General features: G+C 49.8%; 10 protein-coding genes across 10 annotated transcripts; 2 read left to right on the top strand and 8 right to left on the bottom strand.

The window, feature by feature from the left end:
- Positions 1-224: 224 nt before the first annotated feature.
- Positions 225-3242, bottom strand: LCP9604111_1007 (phosphatidylinositol-3,5-bisphosphate 5-phosphatase; the record flags this gene model as incomplete). Its single annotated transcript, XM_039073794.1, has 1 exon — positions 225-3242. One exon carries the CDS (start codon positions 3240-3242, stop codon positions 225-227), a length of 3018 nt encoding a protein of 1005 aa, XP_038933555.1.
- A 486-nt stretch (positions 3243-3728) lies between these two features.
- Positions 3729-5287, bottom strand: pex12 (ubiquitin-protein ligase peroxin 12; the record flags this gene model as incomplete). The annotated part of the gene is made up of 2 exons (XM_039073805.1): positions 3729-5161; positions 5230-5287. The coding sequence occupies 2 exons, from the start codon at positions 5285-5287 to the stop codon at positions 3729-3731; spliced, it is 1491 nt and encodes a 496-aa protein (XP_038933556.1).
- Positions 5288-5544: 257 nt separating this feature from the next.
- LCP9604111_1009 (uncharacterized protein) lies at positions 5545-6153 on the bottom strand (the record flags this gene model as incomplete). The annotated part of the gene is made up of 1 exon (XM_039073816.1): positions 5545-6153. One exon carries the CDS (start codon positions 6151-6153, stop codon positions 5545-5547), a length of 609 nt encoding a protein of 202 aa, XP_038933557.1.
- Positions 6154-6175: 22 nt separating this feature from the next.
- Positions 6176-7626, bottom strand: LCP9604111_1010 (RsfS/YbeB/iojap family protein; the record flags this gene model as incomplete). Its single annotated transcript, XM_039073827.1, has 2 exons — positions 6176-6200; positions 6263-7626. 2 exons carry the CDS (start codon positions 7624-7626, stop codon positions 6176-6178), a joined length of 1389 nt encoding a protein of 462 aa, XP_038933558.1.
- A 242-nt stretch (positions 7627-7868) lies between these two features.
- LCP9604111_1011 (ribosome-binding protein NMD3) lies at positions 7869-9794 on the top strand (the record flags this gene model as incomplete). The annotated part of the gene is made up of 6 exons (XM_039073838.1): positions 7869-7927; positions 8003-8102; positions 8185-8398; positions 8467-8542; positions 8600-8899; positions 8960-9794. The coding sequence occupies 6 exons, from the start codon at positions 7869-7871 to the stop codon at positions 9792-9794; spliced, it is 1584 nt and encodes a 527-aa protein (XP_038933559.1).
- A 376-nt stretch (positions 9795-10170) lies between these two features.
- LCP9604111_1012 (RNA-binding ATPase activator ESF2) lies at positions 10171-11243 on the bottom strand (the record flags this gene model as incomplete). The annotated part of the gene is made up of 2 exons (XM_039073849.1): positions 10171-10559; positions 10625-11243. The coding sequence occupies 2 exons, from the start codon at positions 11241-11243 to the stop codon at positions 10171-10173; spliced, it is 1008 nt and encodes a 335-aa protein (XP_038933560.1).
- A 370-nt stretch (positions 11244-11613) lies between these two features.
- On the bottom strand, positions 11614-12897 carry LCP9604111_1013 (coenzyme A transporter; the record flags this gene model as incomplete). The annotated part of the gene is made up of 2 exons (XM_039073860.1): positions 11614-12591; positions 12655-12897. 2 exons carry the CDS (start codon positions 12895-12897, stop codon positions 11614-11616), a joined length of 1221 nt encoding a protein of 406 aa, XP_038933561.1.
- Positions 12898-13530: 633 nt separating this feature from the next.
- On the bottom strand, positions 13531-16888 carry LCP9604111_1016 (uncharacterized protein; the record flags this gene model as incomplete). Its single annotated transcript, XM_039073873.1, has 7 exons — positions 13531-14611; positions 14663-16245; positions 16293-16309; positions 16365-16467; positions 16520-16663; positions 16721-16786; positions 16886-16888. 7 exons carry the CDS (start codon positions 16886-16888, stop codon positions 13531-13533), a joined length of 2997 nt encoding a protein of 998 aa, XP_038933564.1.
- Positions 16889-18757: 1869 nt separating this feature from the next.
- Positions 18758-20682, bottom strand: LCP9604111_1017 (dolichyl-P-Glc:Glc1Man(9)GlcNAc(2)-PP-dolichol alpha-1,3-glucosyltransferase ALG8; the record flags this gene model as incomplete). Its single annotated transcript, XM_039073884.1, has 6 exons — positions 18758-19285; positions 19335-19474; positions 19535-20028; positions 20107-20300; positions 20359-20437; positions 20606-20682. 6 exons carry the CDS (start codon positions 20680-20682, stop codon positions 18758-18760), a joined length of 1512 nt encoding a protein of 503 aa, XP_038933565.1.
- A 493-nt stretch (positions 20683-21175) lies between these two features.
- Positions 21176-22807, top strand: LCP9604111_1018 (uncharacterized protein; the record flags this gene model as incomplete). The annotated part of the gene is made up of 7 exons (XM_039073895.1): positions 21176-21264; positions 21321-21387; positions 21438-21508; positions 21565-21745; positions 21812-22006; positions 22072-22609; positions 22680-22807. 7 exons carry the CDS (start codon positions 21176-21178, stop codon positions 22805-22807), a joined length of 1269 nt encoding a protein of 422 aa, XP_038933566.1.
- Positions 22808-23081: the final 274 nt, after the last annotated feature.

Consider the following 23081-nt stretch of genomic DNA (forward strand, 5'->3'; position numbering starts at 1 on the left):
AGCAATTTATGTCTAGGAGGTGGTTTTTTTAACATCAATTATGACAATCTCGATTGAAGATATCTGTTAGATTGAAGTCCAGACTTGCTCTTGAGATATGGGTGGTAGTCAATAACCACGATCCATGAAAGCTTCAATAAAGTAAAATAATATGTAATGAGGGTATCAATTTGCAGTATACTGTACGCCAAAACAGAAAAGAAAAACAGATACTCAAGTTCGCATCATGGATCAACCCGCTGCTTGAAAAGACTCTTCCCGCGCAACCACTGGCGGTATCGTTTATATCTCTTCTTTTCGTAGTCCTCACCCACGACAGTAATACCGTCCTCGGAAACATCCAAGAACTCAGCATAAGCCAGCATATTTACCCCAGCCCTCGCCTCCAGCGCAGATTCCTCGACATTGCACTTGTTCGCGTACTCCAGGAGATCGAGGTTGTAGCCGTGGTCTTGCAGCGATGAGGCTGTCATTTCATCTGCGGATGTGACGACAAGCGGGACCTTGAGCGGGTGATTAATGTAACGCTCATATTCTTCTGCCTCGGCACTGGTAACAGAGGGACTGAGCGAGTCGCTGACTAGCTGGCCGAGGGTCCACTGAGCGATCTCCGCTTTGCTGGGGGTGGCGTGGGCGTTTGGGGGGTCAATGGGTGGGATGCGGGATACATGAGGGATTTTGAAAGCGGGCTCTTTGATGATGCCCGTGAGAGGGGGCTGTTTCTCGGATGAGGGTAATTGGTGGGCCCACATATGTGTGGAATCAGGTATTGGCACCGTGCTTGATGAGGCGCTACTGCGGGGGGTGGATGGCTCTTGGATCTTGACGCTGCGCTGTGGTAGGCGCTCGCGTTGGATTTGCTCTGGGGGGATGCGGGGCACGAAGGGACTGAGATCGGGAACTGGGTGCCCTGGGCGGACTGGGGGTAGGTAGCGGGACGTGGAGTTCATTTTGCAGGAGAAGACTTTGGAGAGGGAAGACATAGCGAGTGGTCGGTAGTATTCCATCCAGAAGTCATCGAAATGTGAGAGTGGCGCTTTAGGATGGAATGGGAGGGGTGGAAATTTTCTGGCCTCTAAATTTTCTGGTGTGTACCAGGAGATATAGCTGGGTTTCTTTCTGTCAAAGTAGGCTTTAGGATCGGTATGGTGGAGATAGTAGTCCGTAGGAAGATCCCAAAGCATCGGAATACCTTGCGCGAATGTGTAGTTTCCAAGAAAGAGGTTATATGCCTCTTGGCGCTGAGCATCAAGGAAAGAGTTGTTGTAATACCGCTTGAAGCTTTCTACCATATCACGAGAATGGCTGCTCCATTGATTAATCTTGCGGTAGGTAGCCATGGTGTTCACCAAATGCGATCCGCCGTACTGGATAGCGATAGTGTCTCCATGGTCATGCCACATGTTCGTGAAGAGATTGACAGCATCAGTATCATATTCTACAGTTGTGTCATCTATGACACCAAGCGCATGGAGCTGATAGCCAAGTGCCCTCTTGCCAATGACAAACTGCGCAGCATTTGTTCGGTCGAGGCAATCAATGCAGTTGGTCCTTGCGACACCGTTCTGAAGCTGCAAGCCGGATTCTGCATCATCCCCATTCTTGAAAAAGCCAATTTTGGGAATGATGTCGCCCGCAATAGCTTCTAACGTCTTAATGACATCCTGATCACGGCTTTTTGCAGCACGGCTCATATCCCACGCCTCGTAAATGAGCTTCTTGTCCTCAGGAAGAAACTGGTTCAAGTAAGTCACCGCGTTAGTGAACTCTTTGAGGAGTATGGACTCTCTTGGAGTTCGTTCGCGGGACTTAACCAGGTTCAGAACATAGATTGGAGCACCATATCTTCGAAATAGATCGTCGAAATGCAATGCCGCAGCCGAGTAAAATGGATCCACGAGATTAAGCTCAATATCCGGTTTCGGTGATACGCCCGTGTTTTCTTGAGTCCAGTGAAGAGGAATGCTCCCACGATGTTGAACATATGAAGTATAGTGAGGGTTTGCATAAAGTTTTGGGCCAGCAGAATGGAACGACGTTGTTGTCTGTTCACATACAATCTGCTCGGTCTCCACATCGTTGGCCACGTATCCCAGGTCGTTTGCGCCTCGTTTGAGAAAGCGCGCTCCAGCAAAGAATCGGGATCGACGTGCGATAATTGTAATGTAGACCACTCGTCCATAGACACTCATCTTTGACTGATCCACATATCCATGAATGATAGGTAGACACCACTCATAGGGATTCTTGAGTACCTCAGCAGCCGGGGAAAGAAGATGATGGTTCCAAATAAACATGGAATGGTAATCATGCGAAGATGGTTGTGGATGGCCATCCTGGTGGGCTTCGCGATCCCGGCAGATATTATGCTGGAGTGTGCGAGTGATGTCGTAGGAATAGCTGAAATAGAAAGACCGCGACAAGTCTAAATTATTCAAAATCGCAATATATCGTGCCTCCTCCGAATGTTTCTCAGCCTTAAGGTGTGAAGGTTCCGAGGTGGTCAATGGGATCAGTTCGGTTTCGTCGATCTGATAGACATTGTGGCCACCCAGCATGGCAACCTGGGTCCTCTTGGTAACGAGTAGCATATAGTATGCACCCGTGAATCGGATGAATCCAAGCAATGCCCATGCACTGCACTTCTGGTTAAATCCGCCAGAGCTCCTGTTGCCGTCGTCGATCGCATCCAGCAACTGAACCATCTCCCTTTTGTTGTACACCATGTCATCTTCGGTAATACTTAACTCGCCAGAATCCGAGGTCCGATCAATCTTCAGAATCCGAAAACGAGTTTCCGCAAGATTGAACCCGACCATATAGAATCGAGTCGCGGTTTCGTACAGCGTAAATTTGTGCAAGCGGTTGATCCCTTCATCCTCTAAGTTGTCCGAAGCCGTCCGGTGTTTCTGCGCAAAAGTCGTTGAAGCCTGTCGCTCAAAGGAAGTTGCTACCTGTGGCTCCTCGTCTTCCACATCCCCTTCCTCTTCCTCCTCAATCCGAGCTCCGGGAGGTGGATTGTACGGTAATGGGAATTCTGACCCGACTGAGGCGTCATCAATTATTCCAGTATCATCGGTGCGCTCTATTTGCGACGAGGGTTTGATGCTCGTCGTTTGGGTCGAGGTTGGTCCCCCTGTGGTATCTTGTTTCGCCAAATTCGGGTCGGATGGAATCTCATCGTGGAAAGGTGCTTCCTGGGACACTAGTCCGATGAGAGAAACATCATCAAAGCTCTCCATGGCTCAAGGGCTCAAATCGACTCAAAATTGTGCTGGAAAAGCTGCATATCTAAATGATTTCTAGTCAATGGCGATGTTCGGAAGTTCAAAGAGGAGGTCCCCACACATGACGTCGTAGTAAATAGCGGCCAATTGGTCACAAAGGCATTTTAGGGCTGTATTTCCATTTTGGTACTTATTCTAGACGTTTGATTTCTTTCTAGATGCCTATTAACTAGATATACTCTCCCTTGTCAGGTTATATGTTGATTTTTTTCAAGACATATTAGTAGACAAATGTGAATGTTCACTGGACACTGATTAGGTATGCCATACCAAAGTAGCGGCCGTTGTCGATAGTACTGAAAAGGAGTACGATTTCTTTTGTTGCATCATATATACAATTCGAGCAACGATATACCCTCTTTTAGATTCCAATACAACGCAGTCTGGTGTACAAAATGCGGTTTACAATTAATATACCGAGAATTGGGACTACGCAATCCCTCAAACCAACACTCTCCTCAATCCATCAGTACCTCCAAGCACTCTCCTCCCTGTTACAGGACACCTCCCCTTGCCACTCTCCCATTTACCAGATCGTTTTCGGGGGCCTTCTTCAGAGTCATCTCCACTAGGGCTCTTCTTTGTCTCTTCATCGTCACCTGTGATCTCCTCTTCCCACGGTGCGCCAGCGCCCTCGCCGGTCATGAAATCCAGTTGGCGCTGATGCTCACCGTTCAGCCAGTGGAAGATGCACACATAACAGAACACGTACCCCGTCTGGCAAGCAGTCGGGTTGACGAGCGGACCCATGCAGACAGGGCAAGTATTTGCGCTGGAAGGATCAGCCGGAGGCAAAGACACAGTGTAGATGGGAAGATAAGAGGTCGCTGAAATAGGCGGTTGGTGGCGACGAGGAGGCTTGAGTGCTGGTTTAAGATCGCCGGCAGCGCTCTTCTTCTCCTGCTCGGCCTGCTTCTTCGCCTTCTCTTTCTCATCTTGGATTGACGATTTCCGTCGTTCCGCAGGAGAAGTCAAACCTGCCACAATGGGGGCAGGCAGATCCAGGACCTCAGTTGCCTTGCGGGCTAGCTGGCGAGAGAAGTCGCTTGCATGCCACCATTCTAGGAACTTGAGGGCGAAGATCGACGCAGGAAGGAAGTAGCGCAGCGAGGTCAAGAGCTGAGTATGGAGGTTCTGGGGACTAAGTAGACCAAGCAGACCTCCGCCGGGTCGCTGAGATCGCCCGGTGCTGGGGCCAGGCTTGGGATCTAGCACTGCGGCGATAGCGCGGTGGTCTGCGATGCCGAGGCGGCGGATACGCGTGCCGATAAGCCATAGGAATGGGGAGGAGTATTTTGTGTTGTCGAAAAGGTAGGCTAGGTTGAACTCCAGAACAGAGAAATAGTACGCCGCATTCACGGATGGGTAGACATTGCGCAGGAACCACTTGTAGTAGAAGAAGATGCGTTGGCGTAGCGACGGGTTGACCGGCAGATCGTCGCTGGGATTATATCGTGGGCCGCTGCTGGTGACCAGGGATGCATGTGGCGCGGCATGAATGTCGTATCCTTCGTCTAACTTGCGCTTTAGGTAAGGTATTCCAACCATGACGAACAAGTTCTTCCAGATGTCCGTCGAGTGTAGCTTCAGGGCCTCGCGCACGGGGCCTGCGGCGCCAACCTGGGCGCGCGGGATCTCGCCATTCTTGGTTCGGAGAACGCGCTCACGTTTCAAGGAATAGAAGTTTTCTGTGAAGGAGCCGCCGAATGTTCGCAGGTAGTAACGTTCGACTATTAATGAAAGGAGGGCATAGATTTCGTCATATGAGTTGAGGATCCGGAGGAGATAGCGCGGGTGGCGGTGTGTTGCGACTGCGAGAAGATAACGCAAAGACGGGGGAAGAAGATCCGAGAGCTGTTGCTCAGCGAGGAGTTCTGTTGTCAAGCACGAACCTAGCGTTAGCGCTTCTAATCACTACGCGGGGAAGCATCAATCGACTTACCGAAGAGCGACGGCTTGTGCTCGTCGAACTCCTGTTGAAGACTAGGAAGGTACTCCATCGTCGGGAGTGCCAGTCATCCTTATCACGGTGGTATTTGAGGGTGTTTGAAGAGAGAGAGAGGAAGAGTCGCCGGAACCAATGATCATATGCCGAGGCTCAACTTATCCGAGCTGACTACGTCGCTCCGGGCGGGCTGAAGATCCATACATTCAGAGATATTTACAACAACTTCAATATTTAACATGAGATACGCATGGAATATTGTACACTGGAGAATATATGCTAGATTATTTTACAAAGTTGTTTCCTCGTCGTTCAATTTTCCCGAGCAAGTGCCTCCTGGCACTCAGTCCAGGGCGGCATGTAGAAGCTCAGAGACGCTTCACCATCTCGATTCTGGAGTGTCGGGTCTGCTACCAGAATACAATGCATGATGGCTGTCACGATCGGACCTTGTAGCACAATAGCAGGGGACTCTTGATTCATCAATGCTACCCCTGTCGACAGACACTCGCGCGCTCGCACTTCCTCGCCCAACTCAGCGTGCAACTTGAACAGCTGCACGTAGTCCTCTTGTGTGCGATTAGCACCTTTCAAGGGAAACTGGCGCCACAGACGCCAAAATCCGTTGTAATCCCCGCATTGAAATAATGTCACCATAAGCTGACGCGCATCTACTGCGTCAAATGGAATGTTGGCCGCCGCGAGTATCTTGGACAGTCGAGACAAGATCTGTTTCTGAGACTTCGTCTGTTGAACAACAGACGAACTTGGAGAACTCTCTTCTGGGCGCAATTTGTTCGGGCTCGAAGGTGCTAGATTAGGTGCACAGACAGCTTGATAGAGTATATTGAAAATTTTCATGTTCAAAATCGGCACACCACGGAGGGCCAAGCGATCCAGAACTAACAAAGCAAGCTCCATGTCACCCTCTGAAGAATGAGTCTTAGACTGCTCGGTGATAACACCCGCTGTTCTCGATGTTAGAAGCGCAGAAACAACATCGAATCCAAGCTCATCCGGAATTTCATACCCGTCGCGAAGAAAATCAGAGAATGTGCTAAAAAGTGCATCCTTGGTGTAAGCTGGGTGTTGCCGAGACACAGCAATGGAGAACAATTTCAATCGAAAGGTGGCTTTTTCCTGTGGAGAGAACCGCGCGGCGTGGTTGGTATAGAAGAGCCGTAGAAAAAGAGTGGACTGGCGATCATTTGGGCCGCTTCCAAGCTCATTTCGTGCACTATCGGCTGGAAGTTCAGCGAGAATCTGAAGCAAAGATGCTGGTGTCAATTGAGATGCAACTGCTGCTGCGCCGGCTGGAACGGTGGAAGGCGAAGTTCCCATGGCCGGGAAACCAGCTTCTAACCCAGACTCGGTGGAGTTCATGGCAGATAGTGCGAGTCTACGCATGGTATGAAAGCCTCTCCTTTGGCCAGGAATGGAACCAAATCCATCGGACATAGACCTGGGGGGTGCAGAACCATTCTTGGATGAATCCTCTGTGCTGTCCCGGATGTTCTTGCGTCCTTCGCGGGCTAAAGTAGTCTCCCAGAGGCCGTCAAGGTCAACATCAGCCCGCTTCTCCTCGGTGAAGATCTGGACAACCACACTAGTACCAAGGTCAAGATTACCAAATCCCTCAATTCCAACATCACTCAACTGAGTCGTAGTATCGCCTTTGTCCACCATACCCGCATTTACACAGATCCATCCTGTGGTGATTCCATCATCCTTTTCGTCGATCATAGTGCCTGCTGCACTGGCAGCGCGCGCTCGCTTGGCTTTACGGCGGAGTTTAATTTTCAACTCGTTGCGTCCAAGTAAGCCGTCGGCGTAGGGAGACAATTTGTATTGGCTTCTCAGCCAGCGACAGAGACGATCCGCGGACACGTTCAAATGCTTCACACTGCGAGCAGTTCCAATGATCATGATGACATTGGCACCGAGAGCTGCAGGGATTTCGAGGCCACGCAGGTCAAAAAGCTTGAGGCCATCCAAGCCCAAGTCCTTATACGTATATTCCAATAGAGTCGAGAGCATCTCCGGTGAACCTTCTGGAATTTTAGGGAGATGAGCTTCGGCCAACGGGCGCTCTTTAATGATTGGCGCCCCTTCCTGCAGATACCAGGGGACATGCTGTGATGAAGCTGGCGCATTTGCTTCCGAGTGTGGTGATGGCTCATCTGTTTCGGATAGAAGAGTATCAAGCTGATTCGAAGTTGGAGGGCGATCAGATCGCAGCAAAGTTACAGCGGAGAAGGCTCTAGGGTTGGAGATCGAACGGGAGGAAAGAGGAGAGGATCGTGGCATTGGGATGCCGGAGACGGAAACAAAGGACCGCAGCACTTCATGCCGACAAGTCTGGCATGCAGCCCCTCGTAAAAGAGCTCTGCTCATAGTGATGGTTATATTGGAAGAAAGAAATGCGGAGCTTGAGTTCTTCCAACAGGTTCAGTTCTTGATTTGCTTCCAGTGATATCAGATAACGGGAGCAAACACTGCAAACAGCTGAGTCATCAAGAAAAAAAAGATTCGGGTGGGGGGCAATTATCACAAATCTACGATACTGTAAACTCTTTCTTCAATACCCTGGTGATTTTTTCCTTCTTGGGTTCTGATTTCTGACTCTACTTATCAAGATGTCGATGGATCTGGATGCCCCCGTCTATTTTGCGCAGCAGGAGAAAGTCGCAGCGACGTGAGTTCTTATCGCAACTTTGTTTCTACCTATTACTCCCCACCTTCTCAAATACTGATACTTCATTTCGTTCAGAATTCTCTGTTGCAACTGTGGCGCTGCCATTGATGGAACACTCTCAGCTGGAGCCCTATGTTCGGATTGCATTCGTCTTACTGTCGATGTTGCCGGAGGTGTATGTATAACTCCGTTTGTGGGCTCAAAATCAAAAGAAGCCTTCTTACACTATAATGTGTTCCAACTAACATGGACTTTAGGTGCAACGCGAAGCGGTGATTCACTGCTGCAGAGATTGCGAACGGTGGCTGCAGCCACCCAACAGCTGGGTCGTCGCAGCTCTCGAGTCGAAGGAACTACTCGCCATTTGTCTACGCAAGCTCCGTGGTCTGAACAAAGTCCGAATCATCGATGCCAGTTTCATTTGGACAGAGCCTCATTCGAAAAGATTGAAGCTGAAGATCACCATACAAAGTAGGTATCTACCAATTCGGCCAACTGAGCACATCTAGCCCGTGGGATCGAAGCTAACAACATACAAGCGGAGGCCTTCCAAGGCACTATCATACAGCAACAATTCGAGGTTGAATATGTTGTTGCCAATCAGCAGTGCTCAGGGTATGTCTAATTATAGATCCCCCATACCGAGTAATATGCTGACACCTCTTTTTTTAGCTGCCAGCAAAGTTACACGCACAACACTTGGGGCGCAAGTGTGCAGATACGACAGAAGGTTCCTCACAAGCGGACCTTTTTGTATCTGGAACAGTTGATCCTCAAGCACAACGCCCATAAGGATACTATCAACATCAAGGAAGTGAACGAGGGACTTGATTTTTACTTCTCAAAGAGGAATGAGGCCGAGCGCATGCTTTCCTTCTTAGAGTCTGTGGTGCCTTGCAAAACCACACGATCGCACGAACTCGTCTCCATGGATATTCATACGAGTAAGAGTGTCTACAAGCACTCGTGGTCGTAAGTTTTCCCAGATCCAACTCGGCGCGCACACCTATCTAACAACCGCATTTAACACAGCGTAACTATTGTTCCTATTTGCAAGGATGACCTGGTTGCTCTACCGATTAAGCTGGCCCGCTCATTGTCTGATATAAGCCCGCTTGCTATCTGCCACCGAGTCGGCACTTCTATTAACCTTATGGACCCTTGCACTCTCCGGACAACCGATCTTCCTACTAGCACTTACTGGCGCCAGCCATTCCCGAATCTTGCAGATACCACCGAGCTTAAGGAATTCATCGTTTTGGACATTGAATCCACCGGTCATTCTAATGGTCGTTACCTTCTGTCCGAGGCCACCGTTGCTCGTGCCTCGGATCTTGGATCTAATGATATCACCTATTTCACACGGACTCACCTCGGTGGTATCTTACACGTGGGTGATTCCGTCCTCGGCTACCACTTGACGGGAACCCAGTTCAACAACGATCAATTCGAAGCAATTGAGAATAGCCACCAGTACAGCTCAACAATCCCAGATGTGGTTCTTATCAAGAAGCACTACGTCCGCAGCAAGAAATCCAAGGCTCGCACCTGGCGCTTGAAGCGCATGGCTCGCGAGCACGAGGAGGAGGCGACTGCCGCTGTAGTCAATGTTCCTACAAACAAGCGCCAAGAGCAGGAGCAGGCTAGGATGGAACAAGATTACGAAATGTTCTTGCGTGACGTCGAGGAGGATCAGGAGTTGCGTCAAACTCTTGATCTGTACAAGAACCGCCAGTACCAGGTCAGGGCAGACCAAATGGATGAGGACGGCGATGATGACATGGATGAGGAGGGACACGCTGTGCCGAAAATCAACATGGATGAGCTGCTTGATGACTTTGATGATTTGAACATGGAGGACAATTAGTAGCAATCTGGATGTTATCATGGGTGATCATGGGACTGGTTGGCGTTCGTGTTTTAGGGTTTTTTCAATCATCAAGAAAAGTTCTTTTTTTTTCGAATTGATGCATACAATGTACAGCATTTACTTCTAGAACAGATCAATTCAGATGAAAATGGATCAAGGAAAGAGAGTCGAGAGTATGTAGATTGTATATTGTAGGAGGCAGTTTCTAAGATTGTAAGGCTAAACTTTACAATAGTACTACGGAATGGCAATATTCGATCATAACATCTCAGTGAATGATATTAGGAATCCGGGCTGTAGTAGATCAAATAGACAGGCCAGAGGCCATAAAAGCCAATAAAAACAAGACGAGATGTTCCCCGTGAAATCCTACTTAGAAGATCTTCCCAAGTACCCGCTTCGCGTCCTCGGCCATAGCACCATCCTTCGATCCCTTTACAACCTCATTCTGCTGGAAATGGAACCGCCTTCTCGTGGGCTGCTTGTCCTTCTTAGGCTGCAGTTCCTTATCCCCATCGCCAGCCGCCTCACCAGCCGCCTCCAAGCGCCTCTTCATCTTCTCCTCATTCTTTTTCGCCATGCCATCAGCAATGCGACCACTCTCAACACCCGCAATGAACATTTTAGCTTCCTTGGATTCGCGAGCGTCGGCAATCTTCCTCTTGCTTTCCCTTTCAGATCTCTCTCGTTGTACAGATTGCATAAGATCTTCCCAGGAGTACCGTGAGAGATATTTGATGTTCCACACATCATCGTGATACCCTATAGATCGCAGCACTGGTCAGTATTCATCACTTATATAAGGGCGGAAATGCCGGGAAACTCACAGCTCGACTTCAAACCACCCACGATAGTCGCATTCAAGGTCTCCGCGCAGATCTTGGCCGTCTTTTTGGAGTCGAACTCGATCCACCCTTCAGTGTAGAGCTTTCTCTTATTTGAGCGGTTTCGATGGCCGGCTGCAGATGGGAGAAGAGGGGCTAGGAAGATCTTTGTGATACCTCCGAACCCTCTCTTCTCTAGCATTGCTTTCAAGGCGAAGGGTTTCAGGTACGGCGGGAGAGAAGAGAAGTATATGACACCTGAGCGCTTTTTCTTAGGTTCTTTGCCGTTCGCGAGTTTCGACAGCTTGGCGAGCTTGCCCTTTGCTTTGAGCGACTTGGCTGATTTGGTGTTAGGTTGTGCTGGGTCTTTTAGACTTGTGCCACCGTCTTCGTTGTGGTTATCTTCGTCTTCTTTCTCGGCATCTTTGTCGTTTTCCTCCTCTTCCTCGTCTTCGTCAGACTCTTGCGTGAAATCTTGCGTGGTTGTCGTCCGCCGCCGCTTCACGGCCCGTCCTTTGCTCTCCACCACATTGGCTTCAGAGTCGTAGCCGCGGTCGCTGCCGCTGGCCTCATCATCACTGGCCGCAATATCTAGAAAATCATTGTGTTTGCGAGTCGTCATTTTGTGGAATCCGAGTATGGTTGACAGACTTGATTATGGGTGGCGGAAGTCTGCAACTTTTTTTTTATGCGGGTGGTCTGTGCCCATCGGAGTCAAGCCCCGGGGCCGTTCCAAGGCTAAATCTACTAATCAGCCACACATGAGCCACATAGCAAAGTCAAAGAGTCCAGCTTAAGAAGGGTTTAAGATGAATTAAATGAAAGATGAAAGAAATTCTTGAAATTTTGTACCGGTATCTCGAAGAAGCCATTCGGGCTCTGTATGCTAAAAAGAACCCTCCCAATGTATCCACGAAACGCCACAGAGAACCAGTATAAGAGCCCGCATGATATATGCAAACAAAGGGCAAGAAATTGAATATGTAACAAGTCTAACTAATGCCCAACGATCCCTTGGCTCGCTCATAAACGTAGAAGCTCACTGCAACCATGGGAATGACCTTGGCGTATCCGATAGTCAGTCCAACCCAGAAGCCTCTGAACCCTCTCTCGAGCCAGATTGCGCGGGCGGTTTCAGCTATTCCAAGTCGTCGGCCATCGCCAACTGCACCACTGACTTGCATCCGCCGACGGAGGACCTCCAATGGGTATGATGAAGTCTGCGAAACTAGACCAGCCACAGCACCAGACAGAAGCTCGAACGTGGTATTGAGCTGCGGTCGTTTGGGTCGATCCGCGGAATGTGCTAACTCTTCTGGTCGTCTGAGGGTGTAGCGCGCCACACTGGGGAGACGGAACAAGTCACCCACTGTGTCATGTGTGAGGAAAGACATTCCGGCGTAGGGGAGCATGCCGAGGATAGTCGGGGAGAAGCCGCGGTAGAAATTGGCAATGCCGGAGCGCGGGAAAACTTTCGAAGCAGCAGCTGAAGCGCTTTCGGCAGCAGCAACGGAAGAAGACTCGGCTGCCGCAGCAGAGTGGGTTGGTGGGGGTCTAACACGCTCGTGGTAGATTTGCCGCCATACGTTCACCAAGCCTAAGTGTTTCGACTGTCTGGTTTCGTATGCCATTCGCACGCGCATCAGTTCTAATGGGTATGTGAAACATACAGAGGTGACACCGGCCAAGCTGCCGGAGATCAATCGCCGGAACGGGGTCTCGAATTCGCTGGAAGGAATGAAGACCGCGCGGATCTGCTCGTATGCAAGGAACTTTATAGCGGCGTAGGGGAAAATTCGAAGGAGGGTCACTGAGTGGCCCTTGTACAGGCCCCGGGTACCTTCATTGCGTTTGATATCTCGAATCGCTGAGGCCAGGCCAGTCCAGCTGCCCGTATATTTGGCGAATTGGGGGTTCGACGACTGGAATAGGATCTTCACGCGGTCTAGGGGCGCTACCACGGTCTTAGCCTGCAAGGTCCGGCGCATTAATTAGTATAAAGCTCATAATGACCTGTGGCCTATGAAACTTACCGCACACCCTGCCAGCCCTCCCGCAATTCCACTCCTCATCACATAATCAAAGCTACGCTTTTCAATCTTGTTTTTGCCGCTTTCTGGTATGTCCATGTCGGCGGTACTATTTGACTTAAATGATTTCGTAGCGCCGCCGACAGGCGGCGATGCCGAATGTGCGACGCTCATCGGAGCGAACTGCGGAGTAGAGTCTGGGATTTTGGGAGGGTCGTAGGCATAGTCCAAATGACCAGTCGACATGGAATAGGAAGAGGAAAAGGAAAGATGAAGTTGTAAAAGAGCAACCGAGGCTGGCAGGAGGGGGAAGAATATCCGGGGCGCCCTCGTGATCAGTGTCGGCGATAATGAGATTTCTGGGGTACCGAATGATCTTCTGGACACTGCAACTGTACACGCAGGTCTAAGAGTTGGCGGATAGCACTCCAAGCTTGAGCGGAGTTTCAAAGAATATAATGACAGTGTAATGGCAAAAGATGAAAGAATAATAGCGTTCGGCGTATATTTCCACTGACGTATTTACGAGGTTCATTGTCGTTACGAACATTCTGACGTGCCGATACCAGCGGCTCCCCGCGAATAACCGGCGGGTTACGGTACTAATACGGCCCGCAAAATCAGCGAGTCCCGAGATGCCGGTTTGTCATCGTGTTTTGCATCCACTAGGCCCAATTAGGACATGCAACCGATATCTATCGGGGGAAGAATAGTTGCTTGTTCTATGTTATTGCATTGCTTCTAAGCTATTTGACTTCTTCCAAAAAAAAAATGCTAGTGAAAAGAGATGAACTCCCCGTCTCCATGCAGCTCGAAATGTATACGAAATACAAGAATATCGTGGTCGCGTGATATTGTAGAATTAACCCTCTAGAGGCATCAACCCTTGCGCTGAGAGCGTGTTCGAGTCAAAGGCTTAGCCTGCTTAGCCTGTTTGGCTACCTTGGTCACTCGGGCATCATCCGAAACCCGCTTGCGCTTGGCTGGCCTGCCAGGATCAACATGAAGATGCCCATTCTCGGACAACGCGGTCGTGTTTCTCCAGCGCAGGCAGCGAAGCCCACTCTCGCTCACATCCAGATAGGTCTTGGTCCGGGTGGTCACGCGCTTGGCTGGGATATCCTCCGATTCGGCTCTATCAGGCATATCGGCTAGGTACGCCTTGCGATTCTTCATGTACTTGCCGATGTACTCTTGCTGGACGAGCAGCTCCTTAAGCAACTTGGACTCCCGGTTGCCGCGCGAGTCCAGCCACTCCACGAGCTGTTCAATTGCCTCGGGGTCCTCGTAGTAGCCCCATTCACGAGCATTCCACACATGTGTTGCCCCTTCTTCGTGCTTTTTGCGCTCTGCGGGGGTGGTTTGGAAATGCTTCTGGTACTGCTTCCGCTGTTCGTCGGTAACGTCGATGAAGCCGGCGCGCTCCATTTCATCCGGGCCTTGCACCCACAGACGACCATTGGCGTAGCATGCCTCGGCCGTTGAGCTTTCCGGCATACCCTCGTAGGGCATCGCATTGCGCTCAAACCACCAGTAGCGATTGCAGAAGCGATCCATTCCAAGGCATCGCGTCCGGGGGCAGTCGGTCTCGCGAAGGCTGTTCTCCACAGTCTCGATCTGCTCCTGGAGCTTCTCGATATTGGCCTTCTGCTCGTCGATCTTCTTCAAGACTCGCTGGTATTGTTTGGACCCCTTGGGCTGCTTCGCCAACATCTCCTTTCGCTCCTTTTCCAATTCTTGTTTCCGTTTACGCTCGAGGGCCCGATCAATTCCTCCGCGTAATGAGCGTGGTCGAGGGATATCCTCGTCTTCTGTGTCCCCGACCATTTCAGAATCCCCTTCCAGTCGAGAGTCATCCAAGCCGTCAAGTTCGGGCACCGGCGTAGGTGACTTCCCAGCCTTTTCAAGCTCGGGCTGGACGGCCTTGCGCTCCTGGTGCAGCTGACGGAGCTCGATGAGACTGGAAGATGATGTTAGCGGTTGAGATGCCAATGGTCAAGGATTGACTTACCCTGCTTTGCGCGCCTTCTGATACTCAATTTTCTCCTTGCGCAACTCTGTCATCTGATTGCTGCACTCTTCTAGATAATTTCGGATGGCCCTGGTCTCCAAGCTCAACATACAAATCATCTGAAGCGCCTGAGTACGCAAATTGATGTCAAGTGTTTGATACTGCTCCTGCGCGGTGTCCTGTGTAGGCTCGCGATCGAGAGGCGCGAGATGCTTAAGGATGGTGTTGCAGACTTGCTCCAAGCGAGGACGAACAGATAGCTGGTGCAAAAGTCCAACCATCACCAACTGCCACCCACCGTTGCGGAAATCGCGTTTGCGAAGACGATCAATCCACCCGTATGTCTCAAACATATCGCCGGCGCGATGAATCTGTGTCTTCTCGGGTTCATGTTCGTTAATCTGTGCTTTGATGACGACTGCCTCTTCCTTGGCCAGACTTCCTCTAGTGGTCATCCTCCTGGGCTTCGGCTGCAGCTCGGGAGACTCTTCCTCGGCTTCTTCCTTTTCCTCGTCCTCTTCTGATTCATCAGATTCATCGGCAGGGAAGTCTGGGAGTGAGATCTGAACAGCACCATCATCGTTTGATGAATTGACGAGCTTCTTGAGAACGGCGCAATGCACTTCAACGAAAAGCTCGCAGTCCACCTCATCTGATGAGAACCGCATAGCTTGAATAAAATCGTCAAAGGTGAAAGAATCCAGTTCAAATACTTCGCAGTAGACATTGAGTGTGTCCCAAGTCTCCAATAGCAGCCCCACCGTCTCTGGATCTAGATCACCGGGCAGAAGGTTCTCTGTGCCGTCATCTTCAGACTCACCTACCGTCATAAACTTCAGGGCTGGTCGATGTTTCTTTTCGGAATTCGGAGCAAGGTCTAGATCTTCGATAGGATACTTGATTGGTGGCGGGGTTGGTGCTCTTGGCTCATTCTTAATCACCACTGGTGGGAGTCCAGCCAGCTTCCTATCGCCAACCAGTGGTGGTTTGGAAGGGCGCAACGGGTTGGAAGGCAGAAGGAATGATGGGTTACCATTCAGCGACCGCTGATACTCTTGGTACTGTGCCTCCCTCGATTTTGCCATGTCCTGTGCAGACAGTTTCGATTTCGGGCCCTTGACTGCGGGTTTTAGCTCGGGCAGCTGCTGAGAAGAAAAGAAACCAAAGAAGCCATCTTGGTCCGCTTTCTTCATCGCCTTCTTCTCTGCCACCTTCGCACCATACTGCAGGTGCTTAGGCACCTCAATCGGGATCTTGTATGTCTCTGCGACGGATGGTTTGACCAACCAGGGGGCACCTGTCCACGACTCTCTGGTGACGTTGTTTTTGATGAACCCGCGCAGCATCAGTTTAGTGAAAGCCTTTCGGTCGCGTGTGATGTGGTCCTGATCCAGCAGAGCCTCTTCGTTTTGCCGATCTAGGATCTTGACCAGATACCTAGCAAAAGCCGGTGTTTTAATGGTTCCATCGGCATATAACTGCTCTGCAAAGTTGGCCTTATCTCTGATGGTACCATGAAGCCGACTACTATCCTCAAGCAAAATGAGAACGGCTTCGCCTGGGTAGAAGTCTGATTTGAATTCCTAGGTTTGTTAGATCAGTCGTTAATATGTGACGGGAATTATCTCACTTCATAGATTTCATCCACTAAGAAGAGTGCCGTTAGCTTGATTCAGACTAAAAAAAGATCAGAATAGCATACCCAGGCTGTCCACCCTCGAAACTATAGAGAACTGAATTCTGCGCAGAATGGGTTCTCTCAGGGCATCGGGGAAACTGTTGTTGACTTCACGTGATTCCTCCGTCTAGTCGAGGGTTAGCATATGTCCATCACTTGGTATCCATGTGATAATATACCTCACTGCGGAGCGCCTCAAAAAAGGTCAAGCCCGAATGGCCTGTGATCTCGCAGATGAATCGGCGTTGTTTGTAGAAGTCCATTCGGTGAAGGTAAGGCTCGTAGCTAGTGAAGACCTCATTGGTCTCTGGGATAACCCAGACCTGGAAGGGAGAAAGACTCAGCGGGAAGCTCTGCAGTATGGATAATAGAATACACACCTCAGAGCTATCATCTTCAATGACAGTTTGTGGGAGGTATTGAACCGGTTTGCGTTTGAATAACACCTGTCCGTGCAATTGTGTAAGCCTCTTTGTCTCCGTAGCATCCACCACTTTCTTCTTGGCGCCTCCGCAGTCATTCCTTCGGATAAGGTAATTGCATACCATGATGCTTTAAATTAAGTTTGCACGCGCCAGTCGGCCAGGAGCTACCGTAAACAGAATCGAGAATCGAACATGAACGGGGCTAAACCAAACGCGATCTTGGTTAGCGAGTGAAGCTTGTCGGTCGAGTGTGCGAAGGTAGAGGCCGTGTCGGCCACGCAATCGGCGGAGGTAACGGGAGTTGCGATATACATTGCAGACACTCCAGTCGCTCTGCACCGTTGTGTAGAAAATGGGCGGTTGAGGGGTTGGTGGGAATCGTCGTGATCAGGCGTGGTCGCAGATCAAGAACACGCGAACAGTGGAATAGCGATGCCTTGGGAATTCATGCGGACTTACCGGAGTAGAACGCGTCCTGTACTGAAGTTGCGAACCAAGCGATTTGGATAGGGATGAACTGGTGGAATATCAAAAGGGGGAGGGAGGCTGTGAATATTTCAAGGTGTAGGGAACCAGAGAGAAGAAAGGTAGACAAAAAGGACGGAGCGGTAGATCATTGCAGGACCGCGAATCAGCGGTGGACGCTGATTGGTGGAGAGGAGGAGCAAGCGGGAGCCAAAGCCCAGCAGAAAAACCGCACCTGGGCTTTCCTCGGGACCCTCGACTCTCCCTCCTCCCCTCGTCATCTCCGACTGTCAATTCTTTCTTCCTTTCTTCCCCAACTCTACCTGTATTTACCCTCATTCGACTCGTCTGGTCCAGGAGATTTCGTCTACAACCTGCTCATTTCAATAATCTGGAATCTTTCTATTCTTTAACCCGATTATCAATTCCCAGTCCCTATTCTCGGTCACCTCCCCGGGCTAAGATCGGAACAATCAATTCGAACTAACGGGACCATGTCACTACCAGCTTTGTTTGTATTTTTAACTTGAAACACCAACCTTTCAGTAGGATTCTCTTTGGCTTTAAATGCTGAAGTCTTATTTGTTCATAACCCTGGGCGTCTACCTAGGTAGTCGTATTTCATACTTAAAATAGAACCAACCCTATTTAATAACTATATGTCACTGAAATGCAAGTAGTGGAGCTTTATATGCATACTCTATATCATACACCGGCCGCTAACTATACATCACCTTTATGACTCTAAAGCAAACAGCTATAGTTGACATGTAGGTTTGATACAGCTCCTTCAGCCACGGTGTCACAAGCGCATTGACCACCCAGATATATGTTGTTAAATAAGAGATACTCTATATCTTTGCTTATTAGAGTCAATGGGCCTCTCTTTTGCATCTCATCACACCGGCTTTTGTGATTGTTTAGTTATCGCGCGGCTAGATGTGAATAACAAACATGTGATATATGCCCAGGTATAGTCGCCCCTCCTATTTATTATTTGCTACTTTTAGAACGGGTTGCATATGAGATCTATTAAAAAAGCAGCCTAAAATAACCGATTAATTACTAGTAGAAGTGAAAGCATATAGACAAAATGTATGACCGGAAAATGACTTCCACCATCTGTGAAAATATATACGTGTCGTAAATATGCATTTTCACAACTAGACAATCAACCAAGCTAGTATTTAAGGCAAAAAGATAAGAAAATACCTATGTGTTTACACAAACATGGCTAGCAAATCCCTAGACTAGAAGAGAGATCCTCCCCCATGTTTCTATCTGACCTGCATTTGACTGCAGGCCAACCATGGATGAACAGAGACTAACCAGATTGGGCTTAGTGAGAAAATAGACTCCGTGATCCGTGGGTCTGATCCACGTGGAAGCAAACAATGCAAACATTCTACACCTATATCGAACCCGAGTAAATCCCGAAGTCACCACAAATAACCACAAGCAGTGTGTAGTTCATAGTTGCCAGCTGAAATATAAAAGGGTCTTTTGAAGCTAATTATTTCAATCAAGCTAAGAGGTAAAATAAACCACCATGAACCCAACCCAGCTTCCGACGACGCCGAGGGCACAATAACTGCTCATGAACATCAATGGCAGGAACTCTAGCCGGTCCCATCCGAATATCAATTGGTGCCCCAGGGAGCAGTAGATAATCAGAGGAATAGAGATGGTCAAGTAGAGCAGCGAAAGCCGGTCGAATAGGAAAATTCGGGGCCGCTCGGGGACAGGTGCGACTCGGTCGAAGACGAAAAGGAACAGCACCAACCACAGGACCGTATAAATAGTCTTGAGGGGGAAGTCGGATGCTGTAAACAGCAGCGGGAAGAGCGAAACATGGCCCGCAACCGCCAGAGGTCGGAAGGCGCTGAAGTAGCGACGGTCCTTGAGGGCGATGAGACTGAATGGGATGATAATGAGGAGAATAGCTTTCTCATGCACATGCCAACCAAAGAGGAATGATGCGTAGCCACAGAGGGTGATCGCACCGACAAAGGTATCCCAGCAGCCTGGGTTGAACCAGACCTTGACGAGAGGAACCTAAACAATTGTGAGAGAAGGCCAAAGGGACAAGACCAGGGACACATACCAGTTGGAACAAGAAGGTTAATATGAAGGTATATTCCTTTGTAATCTGCGGAAGGACGGCAAAAGAGGTGTCTCCCACCAGTCCTCGTGTGACACTATTCAGAGCAGTAGTGTTCACGGGCAGCCCTAGCCGTGGAGCAACTGTAGATTGTCAGATACGCTCATATGTCGTGTGCGCCGAGGGAGATAGAGGCTACTTACGGGAAATCAAGGCTCGATCAGCGAAGGAGTACATCGCCCAGATATTCGGTGCCCAGTACGCATGACACAGTCCTCTCGAAAACGGAAACAGCCTATCCTTGAGCTGCAGCAATTGTCCCCATTGTGCAAATGGCCCAAAGGCAATTGCAAAGACACCCACCACACCAACTCCAAGTTTGAAAATATTACCGAATCGGGGCCGGAAAACCGATTTGAGACTAAGGCAATAGGTGCGCAGTAGATAGACGAAGTAGGCGAGGGCAAGGTATAGGTATATGTGCTTCATGCATAGCAGCACAGCAAAGAGGATACCGCTGTAGAGAAGAGTCGATTGCTTGCGAGCCAGGACGATTGATAGGATCAGGATTCCATACATGAAACCATTGTATTGGAAGTGGATATGATCAATGATGAGGAGACCGGGGGATAGTAGGATAGAGAGACTGGCTACATGCGCAGCCTGCCTGTTTGGCAAAGGAACCGACTTGACGAATCTATCGAACTGCAGTCAGAATTATGTTGCATCACCAGAAAAAAAAAGCCAAAAAAGGGTCAGGGTCGACAACTCATACCGACTAAGCGCATAGACAAGAACCAACTCCGTCAAAATCACGGTTGATCTTTGAAAGTAGACGGTCTGCCAGGAATCATAGCCAAGGTTCTTCACGATCAGCATCGCAGGGTCTGCGTATACAGCAGCCTGTGACATCAGCCACTCGAAGGCTGCAAAGAACGGTGGGTAATCAAGTGTCCATTCCGAGGATTTCTAAGCCCAAAGTCAACATCCTATACCTGCCTAGAATCATGCGCCCGACCGAACATACCTCGTAGTACCACTCTTGGATGGGGAGAGAATGAGTGATGGCAAGCCAATTGCGATGGACCTCAAAATCGGTCGATTTGCTGCAACACAAAGAAAAGCATGTTAGCAAAGCTCATTTGGTAACCTCAATGTCCTATTCCCGGTCCCTCTAAAACCCCCCTTGCAGATTCTTTGTAGTGATTGTTCGATATCTTTCCACCTCTCCTTCCGATCTTTTTTCTCCGGCGAAACGAGCGGGACGGACTCACTATGCGGGGAAGAGCAGCACCTTGAAAGCAGCTGCAACGATGGCGCATTGCGCCAATGAAGGGTATAGGTCAGCCATTGGAGCTCCTGCGCATGATGGTGCAGCGATGTTGAAAGCCGAGAAGACGCGAGACGGGAGAATGCGCAAATCGGTGAAGTGAGAAGCTTCCTCCGCACGTTATTTTGAGGCCACGTGATCAGATGCGGAGATCGGAGGTCAAACTAGGAGCGAAACAGCTGGGCAGAAGGACAGATAAGTCAATACAACACATACAACGCTCAAAGGAAACACTGTCTCCGTATGGACTTCACAGACGTCGGAATCCGCCACACGCTTCTCAACAGTGTACAGCTCCATCACTTTATCGATTTCTCACCGTCGGCCGCTGTTATTGCAAAGGAGGCCCGTCTCTGCGTTATTGCCGTTGTTATCGGTTGGATCACCACAAGTGTTGTCTCCAACCTTTGCAATCGGAAGTGTAACTGTGACTCAATCCATAGCAAGCGCTCATAGCTGCTGCGCAAAGCTTCCACGAATCCATATCAACTTCAAGCTTCACCAACCACACAATATGATGAGAACATTAGCTTCCCTGGCATTGCTTGCCGTAGGGGCCACAGCTCAAATTATTGAAAGCTCAAGCTTCGGCACTGGCCAAACGTTAGTATAATGTCCACGTTCAGTCTTTGGGTTATGGTTGTCTGACCTTAGACCAGGATATCACCAAACCAAGACTCCATCCCCGGATGGGCAATTGGAGGAGAGGGCCATGAACCGCACGTTGTGAGTCGGCCTATAACAATTGCTGGTGAATTGCTCTAACAGCTGTATAGCTATCAGACAAGCTCATCTTAACGCCACCGTACCCTGGAAACACAAGGGGATCAGCTTGGGCACAGAGTCCGTAAGTGAAGGGCTTCAAACCGTGATATTGGACACCAGATACTAACATGAGTATAGAGTCTCTCAGTCGGAATGGTCAGCAGAGCTCCAATTCCGAGCAAGCGGACCAGAACGAGCAGGTGGAATCCTGCAGTTATGGTATACCAAGGATGGCCAGTCCCGTATTGGTACCTCGAGCATCTATACTGTCGGCCAATTTGACGGATTTGCTTTAGTAATCGATACGCATGGTGGAAGAGTGCGTATTAACCCTGTCGCGTATTGTCGTGCCGTATTGATCATTCGTTACTAACCTCTCCTATAGGGTGGTAGTGTCCGTGGGTTCCTGAACGACGGTACCATCGATTACAAAAGCCACAATAGCCCAGACACCTTAGCCTTTGGCCACTGCGACTACTCCTACCGTAACTTAGGCCGTCCATCAATTCTCAAACTCAAGCACACCAGCTCCATCTTTGAAGTCACCGTTGACGACAAGCTTTGCTTTTCAACTGACAAGGTATGTATACATCATGTCCCGCCGGCGCCATGTCGCAGCCATCGTAAACATACTGATCTGAGTAGGTCGCCCTGCCCGCTGGGAACACTTTCGGCATCACAGCAGCCACCCCCGAAAACCCAGACTCATTTGAGATCTTCAAGTTCATCCTCGAGTCCGCCGCAGGCCAAGGCTCGACAATTCCCTCCAACCAAGGCAGCACCCCCCAGCAGCCAATCCCCGATCAAATTCCTAACCAGCCCGCCCAACCCATCATCAACTCCGGTACAGAAGCCACCATGAACGGCTTAGCTGCCCAGATCGCCGACGTCAGCGGTCGCATCCAGCTTGCGGGCAAGGCCACCAACACCATCCTCCAGGAGCTGAAGAACCAGGCCCAGAAGGCCGACCAGCGCCACGCAGAGATTCTCCAGAAGTCCCTGGCTCAGGACCGCCAGCTCGCCCAGTTCGACACCCGACTCACGCGGGTCGAGCAGCTGCTCCAGGCCCTCCAGACCGACCTCCAGAGCAAGGACTACAGTGGACGCTTCAACCAGCTCCACGAGACGCTGCGCTCTTCCCACCTCAGCTTGAGCGAGAACCTGCAGGGTCACCTGCGGAGTGGTAAGTTCGCTTGCTTCGTTCAGACGATATATTAGTTCACTCTGCTAATTGCTTTTCTCTCACATAATAGTCATTACGGCCTCCAGCCCACGCATGGGCTTCTTCATCTTCTTGCTGATCGCGTTCCAGGTGATCCTCGCGATCTCCTACGTCATCTACAAGCGTCGCCGGGCCAACATGCCCAAGAAGTTCCTTTAAGCGCCTCGTCCTGTCCCACCCCCCACCCCCTGTGCCATCTGAATCGTCTTGAGTTATTGTGTGATGGGGGGTGGGAGTGTATTCATAGTATTCGCAAGTGTGCTCTGCCCGGAGGCAACCGGGATTTATTCTTACGGGGGAAGTTATGTAGAGTACGAATATCATTACATTGATGAAACTTCTCTGAGAGTAATTACATTTACAAGTAAGAGAAAGGTGATATGGCAAATATTCATTTGGCCTTTGGCCCATGCTATCGTACACTTTCTCCGAG

The sequence above is a fragment of the Penicillium roqueforti genome (assembly GCF_015533775.1).
Source record: "Penicillium roqueforti strain LCP96 04111 chromosome Unknown scaffold_01, whole genome shotgun sequence".
Classification (NCBI taxonomy): Eukaryota; Fungi; Ascomycota; class Eurotiomycetes; order Eurotiales; family Aspergillaceae; genus Penicillium; species Penicillium roqueforti.